General features: G+C 38.5%; 3 protein-coding genes across 4 annotated transcripts; all 3 read right to left on the reverse strand.

Annotated features, from left to right (window-relative positions):
* Nucleotides 1–294: 294 nt before the first annotated feature.
* Nucleotides 295–2,524, reverse strand: LOC137712324 (uncharacterized). 2 transcript variants are annotated; one of them, XM_088684441.1, is made up of 5 exons: nucleotides 2,118–2,524; nucleotides 1,430–1,681; nucleotides 1,086–1,164; nucleotides 676–769; nucleotides 295–587 (listed from the first exon to the last, which is right to left on the reverse strand). In XM_088684441.1, exons 1-5 carry the CDS (start codon nucleotides 2,457–2,459, stop codon nucleotides 524–526), a joined length of 831 nt encoding a protein of 276 aa, XP_088540567.1. In that variant the 5' UTR covers nucleotides 2,460–2,524; the 3' UTR covers nucleotides 295–523. The 2 variants fall into 2 exon arrangements, with proteins under 2 accessions (XP_088540567.1, XP_068307525.2); XM_068451424.2 differs by having other exon boundaries at nucleotides 1,337–1,681.
* A 342-nt stretch (nucleotides 2,525–2,866) lies between these two features.
* Nucleotides 2,867–6,673, reverse strand: LOC137712573 (uncharacterized). Its single transcript, XM_068451665.2, has 12 exons — nucleotides 6,247–6,673; nucleotides 5,928–6,056; nucleotides 5,741–5,833; nucleotides 5,532–5,611; nucleotides 5,006–5,119; nucleotides 4,668–4,741; nucleotides 4,466–4,542; nucleotides 4,140–4,223; nucleotides 3,960–4,052; nucleotides 3,741–3,848; nucleotides 3,555–3,626; nucleotides 2,867–3,443 (listed from the first exon to the last, which is right to left on the reverse strand). The coding sequence occupies exons 1-12, from the start codon at nucleotides 6,559–6,561 to the stop codon at nucleotides 3,015–3,017; spliced, it is 1,668 nt and encodes a 555-aa protein (XP_068307766.2). The 5' UTR covers nucleotides 6,562–6,673; the 3' UTR covers nucleotides 2,867–3,014.
* A 2,628-nt stretch (nucleotides 6,674–9,301) lies between these two features.
* On the reverse strand, nucleotides 9,302–13,438 carry LOC137712838 (ubiquitin-like modifier-activating enzyme 5). Its single transcript, XM_068452011.2, has 14 exons — nucleotides 13,081–13,438; nucleotides 12,581–12,649; nucleotides 12,373–12,486; nucleotides 12,128–12,256; nucleotides 11,819–11,887; nucleotides 11,461–11,613; nucleotides 11,301–11,337; nucleotides 11,086–11,168; nucleotides 10,897–10,971; nucleotides 10,529–10,603; nucleotides 10,284–10,370; nucleotides 10,059–10,174; nucleotides 9,841–9,887; nucleotides 9,302–9,672 (listed from the first exon to the last, which is right to left on the reverse strand). The coding sequence occupies exons 1-14, from the start codon at nucleotides 13,168–13,170 to the stop codon at nucleotides 9,539–9,541; spliced, it is 1,278 nt and encodes a 425-aa protein (XP_068308112.2). The 5' UTR covers nucleotides 13,171–13,438; the 3' UTR covers nucleotides 9,302–9,538.
* Nucleotides 13,439–14,429: the final 991 nt, after the last annotated feature.

A 14,429-nucleotide genomic window follows, 5' to 3' on the forward strand; every position in this document is an offset into this window, starting at 1 on the left:
TCTTATATCCAAACCTGTAGGACAAGAACGAGCGTGTAAGGTATGAACCCTCTTCACACATCTCGTACCTAAACAACCAGGCATCATTCTGTATCATGACTTCCGACTCCAAGTCGGTAAGCACGCAGTCAGTGTGAACACATACCAAACACATGGCTGTCCCTAAGCAATAACTTAGTCTACACATTTGAATAAGTAGAACTTAAAAATATATACATATAGATTGATCAGAGCATATTCTCTGTATCATGCTCTTGCAACATAGCATATTCAGTTGATGAAATTAAAATCCAGTGCAAGTCAAGGTTCATGATTCATTAATCTACGAGAAGTAGTATCGGTACAACTATAAGGGAAATATATAATCTAGGAGAAGTTGTATCTCGGTTTTCCCAAGGAGAACTATCATTCGGATCAGTTAAAAGCGCAAAACTAGTAACGAGTTAGCAAAGCTCTTTCTACATTACAGAACTACAAATGCGCGGGCAGGACATAGGAGCGACTCTGGTGTTTCATAATCCCTTCATTTGTTTGCAACTTCACGCCTTAAAAAGGTGGGGGCAAGCAGCTTCTCCAGCTCCACTAATCTGAAATTACATGTACATAATAAGTAAAACAAGCAGAAATGTGTTCTGGAGCATAAAATGTAGCAGAAAACATCAATCGTTGACTTACATCTCATATTTCTGGATTGCTTCCTTTCGTTTCATCACATATGCATCACCATCTTTAGGTGCATTGATCAATGCATTGCATACAGAGAGTGGAGCTGGGAAGCCGGTCGAACCAACAGAATTGAGTCAAATGACAAAATTAAGAAGGAAAAATGCAACATCTTATATAGCACTTTAAATCCATATGGCTATTTATAGCCTTTAAACTGAGTTTATTCGGTTCATTAAACAGTTTTCGGTCTCGTGACTTCAAGGACTTCAACTTATTTGTTTGTCAATTTTAGGTGATGGCTCCATTCTCTGTAATGCAACCAAACTAGAGAATGTTGTTGAAAAGACAAAAGCACACCGGTCATTCCATTCAGAATGGCTTTCAAATATTCCACAGATTATAAAGAAAATGTTACATACATGGCAGTGAAGCTTGTTGTTTCATTACCACGTCTTTGTGAACCTTTAGAAAGGCTGGTTTGTCAGGCTGCTTGATACCCTGTTCAACACGCGCAATATAACCATGTAAATTGTAATCCATGCAAACAGCACTCAGAAATAAATAGCAGTCAACGGAAACTTTTGATAGATTATGATCACCAAGTGGATGCATCCTCCGTTACAAAAAATAAAAACTACTGAGACCCAAAAAAAAAAAAAAAAAATCTTACTGATGTGGTCCATATCGAAGAAGCAACTGCATCTTCAGACAGACGCTTGGAATTTTCTAGGCTAATTGAGCTAAAACAAGAAGTATCCACTACCTTCTTCTTTTCCCGCCTCTTCAGTATCTTCATATGGCACTTCTTGATATAGTGCATCAAATGATACTTAGAATGCCTAGAGCACAACTCTGCTTGGATGTCCGGGTTCTCAGTTAGCCAGTCGGCTATATCTTTGGACTTAACCACGTCATCTTTCTCCAACGATTCTAACCAAATATAAGCCGGTCTCCATTGATCAGTGCGCTTAAATCGAGCGTGTGGAATATCACCCTGGTTTTCTTCCTTTCCTTCCTGCCATTTAACATTACAGAAACCATGTCAAAACATCGGCACAATATTACCAATTCAAACATCAATGGTGTATTTCCCAAACTCCATTAGTAAATTAGCAAAAACACCAATGACGACAATAAGTTTTACAGAAAATAAGAGCTTAATTGGAGAAAAGAACTCCCCAACTATCTACTTGTCAGGCTCTAATTGATTCTTAGTTGTGAAATTCCGCTGTTACCTTTCTCCATTGGAAAGCAAGAAAAGTATTTTTCTAAAGTATTGGGTTCGAAGTGTTTTTCCCTAAACTGTAATTTTATCAAGGGTTTATAGTCGAAAATAGTAATCTGCCAGAAGGCACCTAAAACTTTCACTAATTTGCCTAAAAATCTCATCTAATCCCAATTACCTTAATCACACAAAGATTGGACCTTAGGAAAATTTAACAAAATTAAACCTGAATTGGAGAATGTGGGTCTTGGTTGGGGAGTCGCATGCAATTCTGGATGGCAATGAGGCGGTGGCAGAGGTCGCCGCGGGGCATGGACTTGATGCCTTGGGGTATGAAATCGAAGTTGGAGTCGATCCAGGCTTCGACCTCGTCCATGGAGACAGCTTTGGCCTCGGGGAACGAGCAGAGCCAAGCTCGGGCCATGGTCTCCCACTCCTGGGAGGACTGCTCGCTGGCGTTGTCGTTGTCGGAGACTCTCTGTTCTGCCACCGCTTCTTCTTCTTCGGTTGCCGCTGGCGGTGGTGCTGGTGGTGTCGCAGCTAGAGTTTGGTCTCCGGAGTTCGACATTTTGCTCCCCGCGAAGGAGGAGGAAGAGGAGGAGGAGAGAGCGGAAAGCTGACAGTGCTGCGAATTTTGCAGCTTTCTGTGAACTGCTGATACAATTAAAACAAGGGGGCAGCAACGACGTCGTTTTCGAGATGGTGGTTTAGCAACACAAATGTGTGACATTTATTTTGGATTAATTACATTTTAACCCCAATAATCGAGCTGAGTTGTTAAAATGGACCGCGAGGATTTTTGTTTTAGCTTTTTAAACCCAGTTTAAAAATTGTATTAATTTTAAACCACCCATTACGTTGACTAGAAGACCAACCGTTAGATGCTGATATGATTGTGTGTGAAAGAAGAGAAACTATATCAACCGTGACGTCCTATGTTGATAATACAATTTTATACTACGATGACATGCAAACTCAAAAATAAGATTATATATCTCATATATCAAAAGTACATGTAGTTCTTGGGAAAAAGAAAAAGAGTACAAGTTAAGCAATTTTCTTAATTTAATTCCTACCAAAAAAATTTCCAGCATCCATTGCTCTATAATTATCCCAAGCAGAACTACCTGGTCTTGGGTGCTTTGGCTATCTTTTTCTTTCGTTTCTTCAGAGCCTTCGGCACTTTAGTTTTCCGAGCTTCCCTCTTCTCTTCCTTCACTTTCTTCTTGTTCTCTTTCCTAGCAGCTTTCTTTTCGAGAGGATCCTGTGCCTTGGTTTCGGAAGAGGAGCTCCGCCCTTCCGAGTCACTTGAGTTGTCGTCATCTGTGTCAGAGTCAGATTCAGTTTCGGGATTTGCAGAGGGATCTGCTACAGAAGTAGCATCATCCTGTTTCTGCCCTTTCTCAGATGAATCTGGTTGACCTTGAGGAAGAGCCTCCTTCAGTCCTGTAATAGTTTTATAGTACATGTCTCCAGTGTCCTCTCCGCTAGTTAACCGCATTACATCCCGCTCAGCATTCTTCACGTCATCTAATGTCTTTGGAATGTATGACTGGAAAGAAGAGAAGAAAAACAAATCAATATCCCAAAAGTTCGGGTGCCCACAATCACGCAAATACGCGAAGTCAAAGGCATTCAATAAACACAGTTACATTGTCACCACCTGTACAAATACAGAGTCTGCAATTTCCTCCTCTGCAGATATATCTCCTCTCGCCGTAACCTTTCGCTGTACCTGAAGTCAGCCAGTCAAACATAGATCTTACTTAAAAGTTTTTTATCTATTTATTTGTAGTTTATAGGAACCTAAATTCTTTAATATTTGAGACCAAAATGGAAGGAATCAAACCATATCGAGATAACTCTCCACTGCATCATCAGCAATAGTTGGATCAACTATAAAATCAAAGAGCTCTCGAATTGTCATAACAGCCACACCATGTTTTTTAAAGAAATCCTGTATGCCACCAAACGCTTGATAAGCTCACAGCAGCGAGTGCATTACTTGTATTTTTCATAAGCAATGAAAGCAGAACTTAAGAAAGTGACTTCCGCATGAAGAACTTACAGATACATGGACGCAATCTTCACGTAGGAAATCAAGGGCATGAGGGTGGTCCAGATCAACTGCTTGAGAAACATCAATAATGTACAAGTGACCCTGCCAAAGAGGAAGGGAAGACATAAGAACATAGCACACTATCATGTGCAATAAGCTCAAACTTCAAAGTCGTTTGTAGCAACTCACCTCAAAGTAAAGTATGTTGTATTCACTAAGGTCTCCATGCACCAGTTTGCTCTTCTGATACATTGTTCGCATAGCAATAATCATCTGGCAGAATATACTACGGCGTCACTCCAGTACCCAAAGAAATTATCAAATACAAAAAAAACATTTTTGCTAGCATAAAATTCGTTCATTTAAAAGTTTCCCAATAGTGACATTCGTATACAATCCAAAAACAAATCTAAGTGCATGTGCACATGTCCCAGTAGAATTATCTTGACCAACAGGTTCTTGTATTTAAATTATTATCACAAAAAAATATTTTCATATGAAAGATTTTGGCACACCTCCATATAACCTTCTCGTAGCTTGTCTAGTGATAATGCAGCATCCTTTAGACGAGGTGCTGCCCAACCCGACTTCCCTGTAATAGATTACATTAATCAAAGCTACTCTAAGCAGAAAGTATTTTTTTATATAATCAATAAAACCAAATCAAATTGATATTTCAATTCCGTCAGAATATATGTCCATTAAAATTAGAGATACCTATGAATTCCATGACCAGAACATGAAGTCTTAAAATAACTGTAGATGGGCACCTAATTCCATTGTCCTTTAGCCTGCATTTTCACAGACCATCTCACATTCATGAGCACGACAAAACCAGCTTTATAAATTAATAGGACTGAAGCGGAATTTTTACATAAACTTAAGCTAGAACCATTGTGCAAAATGGATAGACACTTCCTTTGTATTTCCACATATGTACTTATTAGACACAAAGTGAAGATAGTACTCATATGCAGATTTAAACAAGGTTAAATTAGTGCTGCTACTTACCAAAGACTTAATTGTACTCATATTTAAAGTTGTGTTTGTCTTACCTCTTTAAATTCCTCATTTCTTTCTCAGCCCAAGTCTGCACCATTTTCCTAGGATTGCGCTTGCAATATCCATGTCTGAATCGGTAATCCCCTTGTACGTATCTATCCCTGTCCCTGAAGTTTTTTGGCCGGCAAACAAGTAAGATACATTATAAATCTATTGCTATAAACACAAGTACGGAAAATTCAGCACACTAATTGGTTGTCCTCGGAACTGAAAAATATTTTCTGCATGGTCTATGATTACATGGCTAACTTGTTATACTTATCAAAGACAAGAAGATAATAACTTCAAAAAAAATAAGGATTTAAAAATAAACTCGAAAGATACATCACACATCTACATGATAAAGCAAAGAAAGATAAAGTTTAGAAGATGTGGTAGCAATGAGCAGTATATATTTCTATGCCCCAAAGAAATTTCTCATATTTGTTGAGCTTATATTGTTCAACCTAATAACAATCTGACTTTGTTAAACTGTAAATTAGCCATTGGAACAAGCTCAAACTGTCACAGAAAGCTTACTTGAAAACCAGAATAGATGTTTTGAACACTTTGATCGCCATTTCCTGGCCATCAGATTTTGTTGCGTGATACACGTTTGCCTGTTCAAGAAGAAAAAACAATTCCACGATCAAAACTAAATTAAGCAGTTATCATCACCGATTCACTGCAGCAAGATCAATACCAAGTCAATAAATTAGAGGTTAAAATATGAGTAACTCAATACGTACTTCTTTCCCGGTAGAAATGCAGCCATTGATATCATGAAACACGCCACTATTCAACATTTTGAACAAAACCATCCGAGTTCTAGGATCAATGGCCTAGTGAAAACACACAATCACTAAAACTAATGAGCTAAAACACATAATTGGAATGATTAAAGAAAACCCATGAATGGAAAATGCTGTCTTTCACCTGCTCAACAGTGGCACGGTCCGCTTTCTCAGTAGTTTTCGTTCTGCCAATGGCCATGTCCCGAACACTACCCCGAATGGCAGTGGTCACGGAGTTGGACATTCCAACGTTGAACCTCCCTTCCCACTCCTACACCCGCAAAACCCGAAACAAAAGACGTCAACTTTGCAAGAAAATCAGCACCAAACAATAAACAGACTTGCAACCAAACAATTTTACAACTGAAATCCGCTTTAAATTCTAAGTCTTACATACAATTACAACAGCAGGAAGAACAAACCCAATTAAAATTTCAGTGTTAAATTTGCAAAATTTGTACCTCCAGAGGCGAAGCTCGGATGTGGGTGGTGAACTTCTGGTTGCGATTAGCGAGAGGCTGAAGGGTCGAGGAAGCAGGGCGGGAGTGAAGACCGCCGTGGGCATTGGGCCGCCGTGAATTGATGGTGAAGCCACCTTCTACTCCTCTGTCATCGTCCTTGGAGTCCAAATAGTCCAACGCATCTCCGACGTCGGAGTCCGACGTCCAAAGCTCCTCATCCTCTTCGTCTTCTTCCACTTCTTCTTCCTCCTCCGCTTCTGGTTTTGCCTCGGGAGCTGCTTTCTCCTTGTCTGCTATTTCTTCAACGGGCGCCATTTGCGATTGGTTTACTAATTTTTGTGGGTTTTTGCAGAGGAAGCAATCGAGGGTTGGAGGGCGCTGAGCTGACACCGATGGAGATTTCGGCGGTTTTGATTTCTGAAACGGCTGAGAGCCGCTTGCAAATATAGGGTTTTGCGTGCGATGGAAGACGCCACGTGGACGGTGTAATTTCTTCGTAATTAGAAAAAGCACCACAATAATTTTTGTATTCGTGTAAAGGACTTCAAAAGAGAGAAACTTTTGCCTCAATAACAATTGGAGCTGAGGTTTGGTAGAAAACTAAAGCCTCCAATTTCCCTAAAATAAACCTTTTCTATATGAAAAATAACTTTTTTTATGTGAAAATTAAAAATACTCCTCATCGAGATTTTCTTAAAAAAAACAAATTTTAAAATTAAAAATACATTAAAGTTAGATCTACAAAATGTGAGTTTAAAATGTGTGAAATGACTAAAATGGCATATACGACATTAATTGAGTTGTGATATACATTATAATAAATATTTTGGTTGTGTAAATCTTAAGTTAAGGTATATTAGGAATCTTTCAAATCTAGAAGATCTTTCCTATTAGACTTTATATTACTTGGAGAGCAAGTTTCTCTAGCACAAGATTTGAGAAATAACACATTCCTCAAACATATTCTCGATCCCTCTTTCTTCTCTGCTGTACATTTCTCTTTTTCTCAGTTAAATATAGGTCACAACAGTTTTCACTTTTACCCACTTTCTCTCCCACACCTATTTTTTATCTCTCTTTCTTTATTTTTTTTTTATAACTTTTATTCGGTAACTTCCATAATATGCATGCATACAAATTGCTAATACCACACACATATATAGCTAGGGTTTAGTCAAAAACCCTAGTCGATTTTCTTCGACGATGAAGCGATCACAAATAGCTCCTCCTGCTTCCGCTTCCGCTTCTGCTTCCGATGAGGTTGAGGATCCGGATGCTAAAATAAACAAAGACGACAGATTCAGTGGTCTTCCCGATGAAGTTGTTCATCGCATTCTGTCCCCTCTTCCCTACTCAGATGTAATCCGAGTCGGAAGCTTGTCGACAAGATGTAGGCAAGTTTGTACCTCCATTCCCACCTTGAATTTTTCTCAATTTCCCTCAGATTCTACAGACACCTTCGACAAGCGACTGGAGCTGCTGGCTTCCTTGGACAACTTCTTCTCCCGCCGCCAGCTCGCGAATGGCAAAGACAAGATACGGTTACAAACCTTTTGATCTTGAGTGGGAGTTTCCGCACCATCGATTTGAGCGGGATACCAGCATCCCAAATTGGAGGGACAATGAGGCACGTCGAGTTTGCGCTTCTATTCATAATGCTGTCGACTGTCGTCTTGAAAATCTTTCTGTTTTCTATGGGATATGGTCGTCCGCCAACGCCAAACGTGAACGAGTTGAGTTTCCTTGTTGCGCTTTCAACTGTGGGTCTCTGAAGTCTATAGATCTTGAAATGTTTGATACAATTATTAAAGCTCGCAGCATTGCTACTTGCACTGTTTCTAATCTGGTTTGCTTGAGGTTGAAGGAAGTGACTGTGGAAGATGGTGACGGATTTTGCAAATGGGTTTCGTCGGCCTGCAGATTTCTTAAGGAATTGGTACTTAAAGATGTGGCTAGGTTACAAAATATTACCATTGAAAGCCCGTCTTTGAAGTCGTTTCGGCTGCACTTGATTTCGGGGTGGAGCCCCCTCCACCATCTTCATATCTCTGCTGAGAAACTTGAGCGTGTAAATATAGCTTGCAATGGCAGGCCGTTGGAAATTTCTGCTCCAAATCTTACGTTCTTGAGGATGCATTGGAGAGGAACCAAGATGACGAACATTCGGAATCCAGGCGAATTTAATCGTTTGGAAAAAGCTGAGCTTGAAGCTGTCCACAATTAGCCCGGAGTTGAGATGGAAACCGCATCTCATGATCAGTTCCTCCTCTCTAGTGTTGTTCAAAGTGTTAAAGTTCTTGCTTTACGCGACCGATGGACTATAACAACTCTGTCCAAGGAAGGTTGCACTGCACCACCATTACATAACGTTTGGTGCTTGCGAATGAGTACCTGGAGTTCTGAGAGTTTGACAACAACCTAGTTCCAACAGTGGCCTCTCTTTTCAAAAGACTCCCTAATTTGAATACCTTGGAGATTTACGTGTCCCATTTGTTCGGAATACCAGAACATGGATTTGATAGCTGGTATTGGCAACTCCAAAAGCTGGATTTTACATCCCAGCTTAAGCATGTAACCCTAGAATTAGAGGTTTCTGAAGGGTTTAACGACTCTAATCTAATCGAGTTTGCAAGGTATGTGCTCGAACATGCTCAGAATTTGAAGAAAATGGCTGTGATTTGTGAACCCCGTCAGTCAAGGTTGATAAGTTTGATAAGGTCGATCACGAGTACTTCCAATGCCTCAGTTGTCTTTCTGGAAAAACGCTCTACCTGCAGTTCCGAGATTTGGCACGCCTATTCCGCGGGATCTGTACAAGAACTGAATAAAATCTTGATCGATCCTCTTCCTGATGTGGCGTAGTAGTGAGTCTCACTAGTTCCCCCTGCCCCTCTCTAGGTGTAGGTGTATTTTGTTAGTAGCGAGGTCTTTGATTCTTTATATGCACTAATGATCGATCGATCCTACGTTACTTCATTTTATCGAAATTGGAAGAACTGTCATGTCACGCGTGTTGCTTTTGTTGATAGTATTCACTTATATGGAGCTAAACGTATTTAAGTAAAGTCCAGTGGAATTGCAATGGACTTGTAGCTCGACTGGTTAACGACATTTCACTTACAAATTCATTACTTAGCAACCTCCATAATGTATGAGAAGTTAGTATGATCCATCTCATGTACACCCCACTTCAAGGTGTGACTATAACCTTAAAAAAACACGAAAGCTAAGGATCGATTTCGATTGCTAAAGCAATAATGGACTACCCCAAAAACGAACATCTGTGATTTATTCAAGAATTTAGGGCCTCAAGTTGCTTTCGAAGATCTTCTAGGTCGTCAATTGTACCCTCTGTAGCTTCAGTAGGTGGTTTTTGGAACTCATCCGCACTGGGAAGCTCGCGAACAAGACCTTCTGGAAGAGCATCTGAGACCAGATGACGGATAATGATGAGAAAACAAGCCATTCATAAATTTGTAAACCCATAAATATATCAAATATAAGGAATTGTAAATCACCACAGAATTCCAATTCCAAATAGTGGAGATGTTCGAGCGAAATCCATAGAACTTGAAACAGTAAAGGATAAATTACCTGGAGTTTGGGCCTCCGTACTTTCCGGCTCGTTATCATCAACAACACTGCAAACACAAATTGAATGTATGCTTTCATTTCCATGAAACTAGTCCTCCGAAATGCATGTCATTCTTTTTATATGCAACTTAGTAAACATCCCTGATGTTCATAACTATTTAACACAAAGAAACATTAACTACTTAATATGAAGAACATTCCATTGTTGGTAGAAGTACCTTATTTCCCATTCATTATCAAGATGTAGTGGAGATTCCGGAACTGATGATGCTTCAGCTTCCATCTTTGCTTTAATTGCAGCATCCCTAGCTGGCTTTACAAGCAAGTACTCTTTCTGCACGGTAGATATTACCTCAGCATCAATGACAAACCAATTAACCAGATGTTTAAATAATCATTTAGATCCAGTTCAGGTGCCCAAGGCCGGCTCTTAGTTTCTTTACCTGCCGTTCCAGACAAGCAAAATTAGAACACTGAGGGTTTGGCTTCATTTCCATAGTTGGGAAGAAGTCTTTAAGAGAATTATATCCCTGCAACCAAGCAAATCAAAAATCAGGCAGATCAGCACGGAGCAGCGATGCAGCATTTGATGCTAAATCTTAAACATATAGATCTAAGATTTTACAACATCCTTCGAGATGTTTTGCCAAATAAAGCAGAATGGGAGAGAATATAACATACGACTCACCAAGTATGGGGAGACGTTTCCGAAGTTCAGCAAGTATTTTAGTGTATTTTGGACTAGAAGCCCAGCAACAACTCCCTAAAAGATGAAAACAAATCAGTTGCGATAGGACATGATATGCCGACATATTAATCAACGAATTATAGATAGTCTCCACTACTACAGATTAACAAAGCGAAGCATCATATTCAGTTGAAAGATTTTCTTTTTTTTATTTCTCTTTGTAAAATTATATGCCAACATATTCATGTGGTCACCCTACTACATGAATTTGAAGCAAACAACCAGTGAAACACTAACACTAACAAGTTTGAATGATAAAAGTCCAAAGAAGGGAGAGCCGCCAATAGACTGGAAATGAAATTCCATACCATAGTGGTAGGTAAAGATGCAGCACACACCCCTTCACGCTTAAGTGTACGTTCATCCACTCCAGATGCCACAACCTAAAGAAGAGATATATATAAGACAGAAAGAATATCAATTTTCAATTCTTCATGTTTTATATTCCTCAGAGAGAATCCTTCAGCATCATCAAACTTCAAGCAAGAGAAGCATACCAAAGGTGGTGCACACGCAAAACAGGCAGTTTCACCAGGAATCAGCAACTGAATATGGCCTGAAACAGCATCCTCAGACACACCTGTCAAAGTTTATGTTCTTCATGTGAATTTCGTCCTTGACCATATAACTCATACATACAAAAATAGGTCATACACCATGAGTCATTCAGTTAACACTTAAGGTTTCACAAATGTAGGAACTATTTGCTTACCAGACTCCATCCATGTCTGATTCAGTTCATTGCAAGCCTGTTTCACAATAAAAAAAACATTACGATGGTTTACTTGGAGGCAGAAAGAATGAAGAGAACATAATTATATATTTAGGACAAAGAGAACATAATTATAAATTTATAAGTGACAACTTCATACCTGATTAACAGCCATTCTTGCTTCATAATTATCAACACAGCTTAGTACAAGGTCCACTCCACTGCCTTCTTTATTTCGGCGAAATGATTTATTTTTTAAACTAGCCATAAAGGTATCAAAACCTTGCACAGTTGTGATGTTCAGTGTATAGCTCTAAACACAAAGAAATTGATTAGCATGGTTACAAACTATGGGCACTATGATTGGGAGATCAAATATACAAAGATCAATACTACTGGCATTATCATACAATCCATCTATCTATGCCTAGAAAGTGTACACAGAAAATTTAAGATCGAATAAACTTTTATGGTTGTCATTAAGTTCGAAAGGAGAAAAAATCCTGATAAGTGCTTACCTCAAGCACAACATCGGGATTTATGTCTGAAAGGGTCTGTACAGCAGCATCTGTTTTCGTCATACCACTCTGAGAAGGAAAACACATTAAAATGAAAACTTCAAAAATGCATGATCATGAATTACTTGGAAAATAAAATTTTGTGGGGTATGTAAAAAAAAAAAAAAGGAATAAAGGCGAGAAAAAGGGACTTTGGTAAATCTTTGAAGCATAAAACACCTAGTCTTTGAAGCATAAACCTGATTGAGGATCGGTAAAGAAATTTTTCACATATTAAGAATAACGAATGAGAATAACGAGTATGAATACCTGCTCTGGTCGAAAGAATAACCTATTCATGTTAGCTAACTCTACTTTGTCATAATCATACAACAAAAGGCGACCAATACCACATCTTGTTAGCATCTCAGCTGCTACACTTCCTACACCACCTACTCCCTGCAGATAACCAAATATAACCAAATAGGACATCACTACAAGGCATTGGCAATAACTAGATTTAATTTCGTTTATAATTACAAAATGAAACAATGAAAGAGGAGATAAATACACACAACAATGGCAACTGAGAAGTCCCGTATTCTTTCATAGTTTTCCACAATGCCCATCCTTTGAAGTGCCATAAGCCTACTGTAAGGATTGCTATCTACAACCTCGGCACTCATATCCTGCCAACGTAACATGTAATGCATGAACAAACAATGAAATCATCACCTAATATCATACATTTTGACAATGACAGTAGATAAACCGTAGAATTACCTTCACTTTTGAACGCCGAACAAGTCCGGGATTTGCAAGGCTCGTAAGGCGTTCTACACGCAATTGTAGCTACAAATTACATTTTTAATGAAGCAAAAAGAAAAGTCAGCTCTACAAGAAAAAGTACAAAACTTTAGTAAACTTATCAGCATTCAGCTAATTGAAAACGTTTCACTTGTGTTTCATAAATCAAACTTCAAGCTAAACATATATAATTAAATATCCTAGTTTCTTTCTCTCAATTTTCTCAGGAAACAAACAACCACCAAAAAATTAAACGAATAAACATGCAATCAATTAACAAGCAATACTAATCAAAAGTCAACGCATAGATTACTGAAATTTCACATGAACAATGAACATTAAAACATAAAAACCGAAAATCGATCCGTTGCAGCCAAATCAAGCAGCTAATTCGATCGCAACCGGTAAAATCCAAACCAAAAGCTCTCTCAAATTCTCAGCTGAATCTCAAACGGATCGGAATTGCGAGATTTTACCTTATCGATGGGAGCATGATGAGAAGGATCGGCGAGCGATTTCTTCAGCGATTCGAGGTCGCTCAACAACTCCTTCAGTTCCACTTCCATTGTGCCTCTCTCTCTCTCTCTCTCTCTCTCTCTCTCTCTCTCTCTCTCAAAAACGCTCTTAAATTCGGCTCTATACAGAACCGGTACCTGCCTTGCGGCAGCGAAGGAAATGGTATCACTGTTGTTTGCCACTTCGCCGGAGCTGGTCTGTGAGCCTATGAGACCGAGAGTGGACCAACAATTTGGGCCCCCAAAAATTGGGCCATCGAATAGCTCGTAATATCTGCGTTGCTAAAAACGCCCGAGTCTTGTAGAATTGGTAAACTACATGGCCCAAATTGCGACAACTTAAATTATAAGGACCAAAATATTTGTCTGGTTAATTCCGTTAACGAACGAGACAAAAGAGAAAAATAAACTACAAGAACCAAAGTAGAACTTCTTTGTTAGTAATGCTGTGTTCTAATGATATTATCTCTGACTGAAGTATGATATTTAAGATTAACATTTAGAGTAGAATATCGTTATATAAAAAAGTATAACTTTGTCCAAACTACATGCACCAGTGTCAGTGTATAGCCTTCACAAATGTAAATGCTATTAGGTCTCGTTTGTTACAGAAGGCTAGCTTGTGTATGACTGTTCACTATATTAAAGGCATTTTGAAGTAAGAAATGGATACAACTTCCTTATTCTGTCCAAATTGAAAGTTACTCATAAAGAAAAGTTGTTCATTTTGATCCTACAATTTTTGTGGAGATTAATAAGGATATTTTTCTTTTGACCAAAAAAATAAAAATAAAATAAGGATATCTTTTCTTCACAAACAACCTTCAACTTGAACAAATATGAAAGTTGTAATTCATTTATTCTTTTAAAATGCATTTAATATAGTGAATATGCATATCTAAGTAAATCTTCTCTAATGGTCTAGTAGTATTCTTCTTCACTTGTAAATGAGAGGTCTTAGGTTTGATTTTCGCCAAAGGCAAATTTGAACCACATTATTGCTAGCCCATTGTGAGGCTTGGCCCACTCCTCCATCCCCTTAATATAGATAGTATCGTTTGTTAAAAAAAATGTAAATCTTCTCTAACTAACTAGAATTATTATTTGAAACACCATTACTTATTAACTTCTCTCATACAAATGAGTGAGTCTCACCTAAATAAGTTAGAACCGAAATAACATTTTTCTATGATTAATGATGTTAAATAAATGAATGTAAGGTGGGGATCAAAGTGAAGAAACCGTTTCAGCTTCCTTGTGATATTGTGTGCAATTGTTCATCCCAACTTTTGTTCCTGCGTGCGAAATTT

This window comes from Pyrus communis, chromosome 14, assembly GCF_041283825.1.
Source record: "Pyrus communis isolate YQ-2024b chromosome 14, ASM4128382v1, whole genome shotgun sequence".
In the NCBI taxonomy this organism is placed as follows: Eukaryota; Viridiplantae; Streptophyta; class Magnoliopsida; order Rosales; family Rosaceae; genus Pyrus; species Pyrus communis.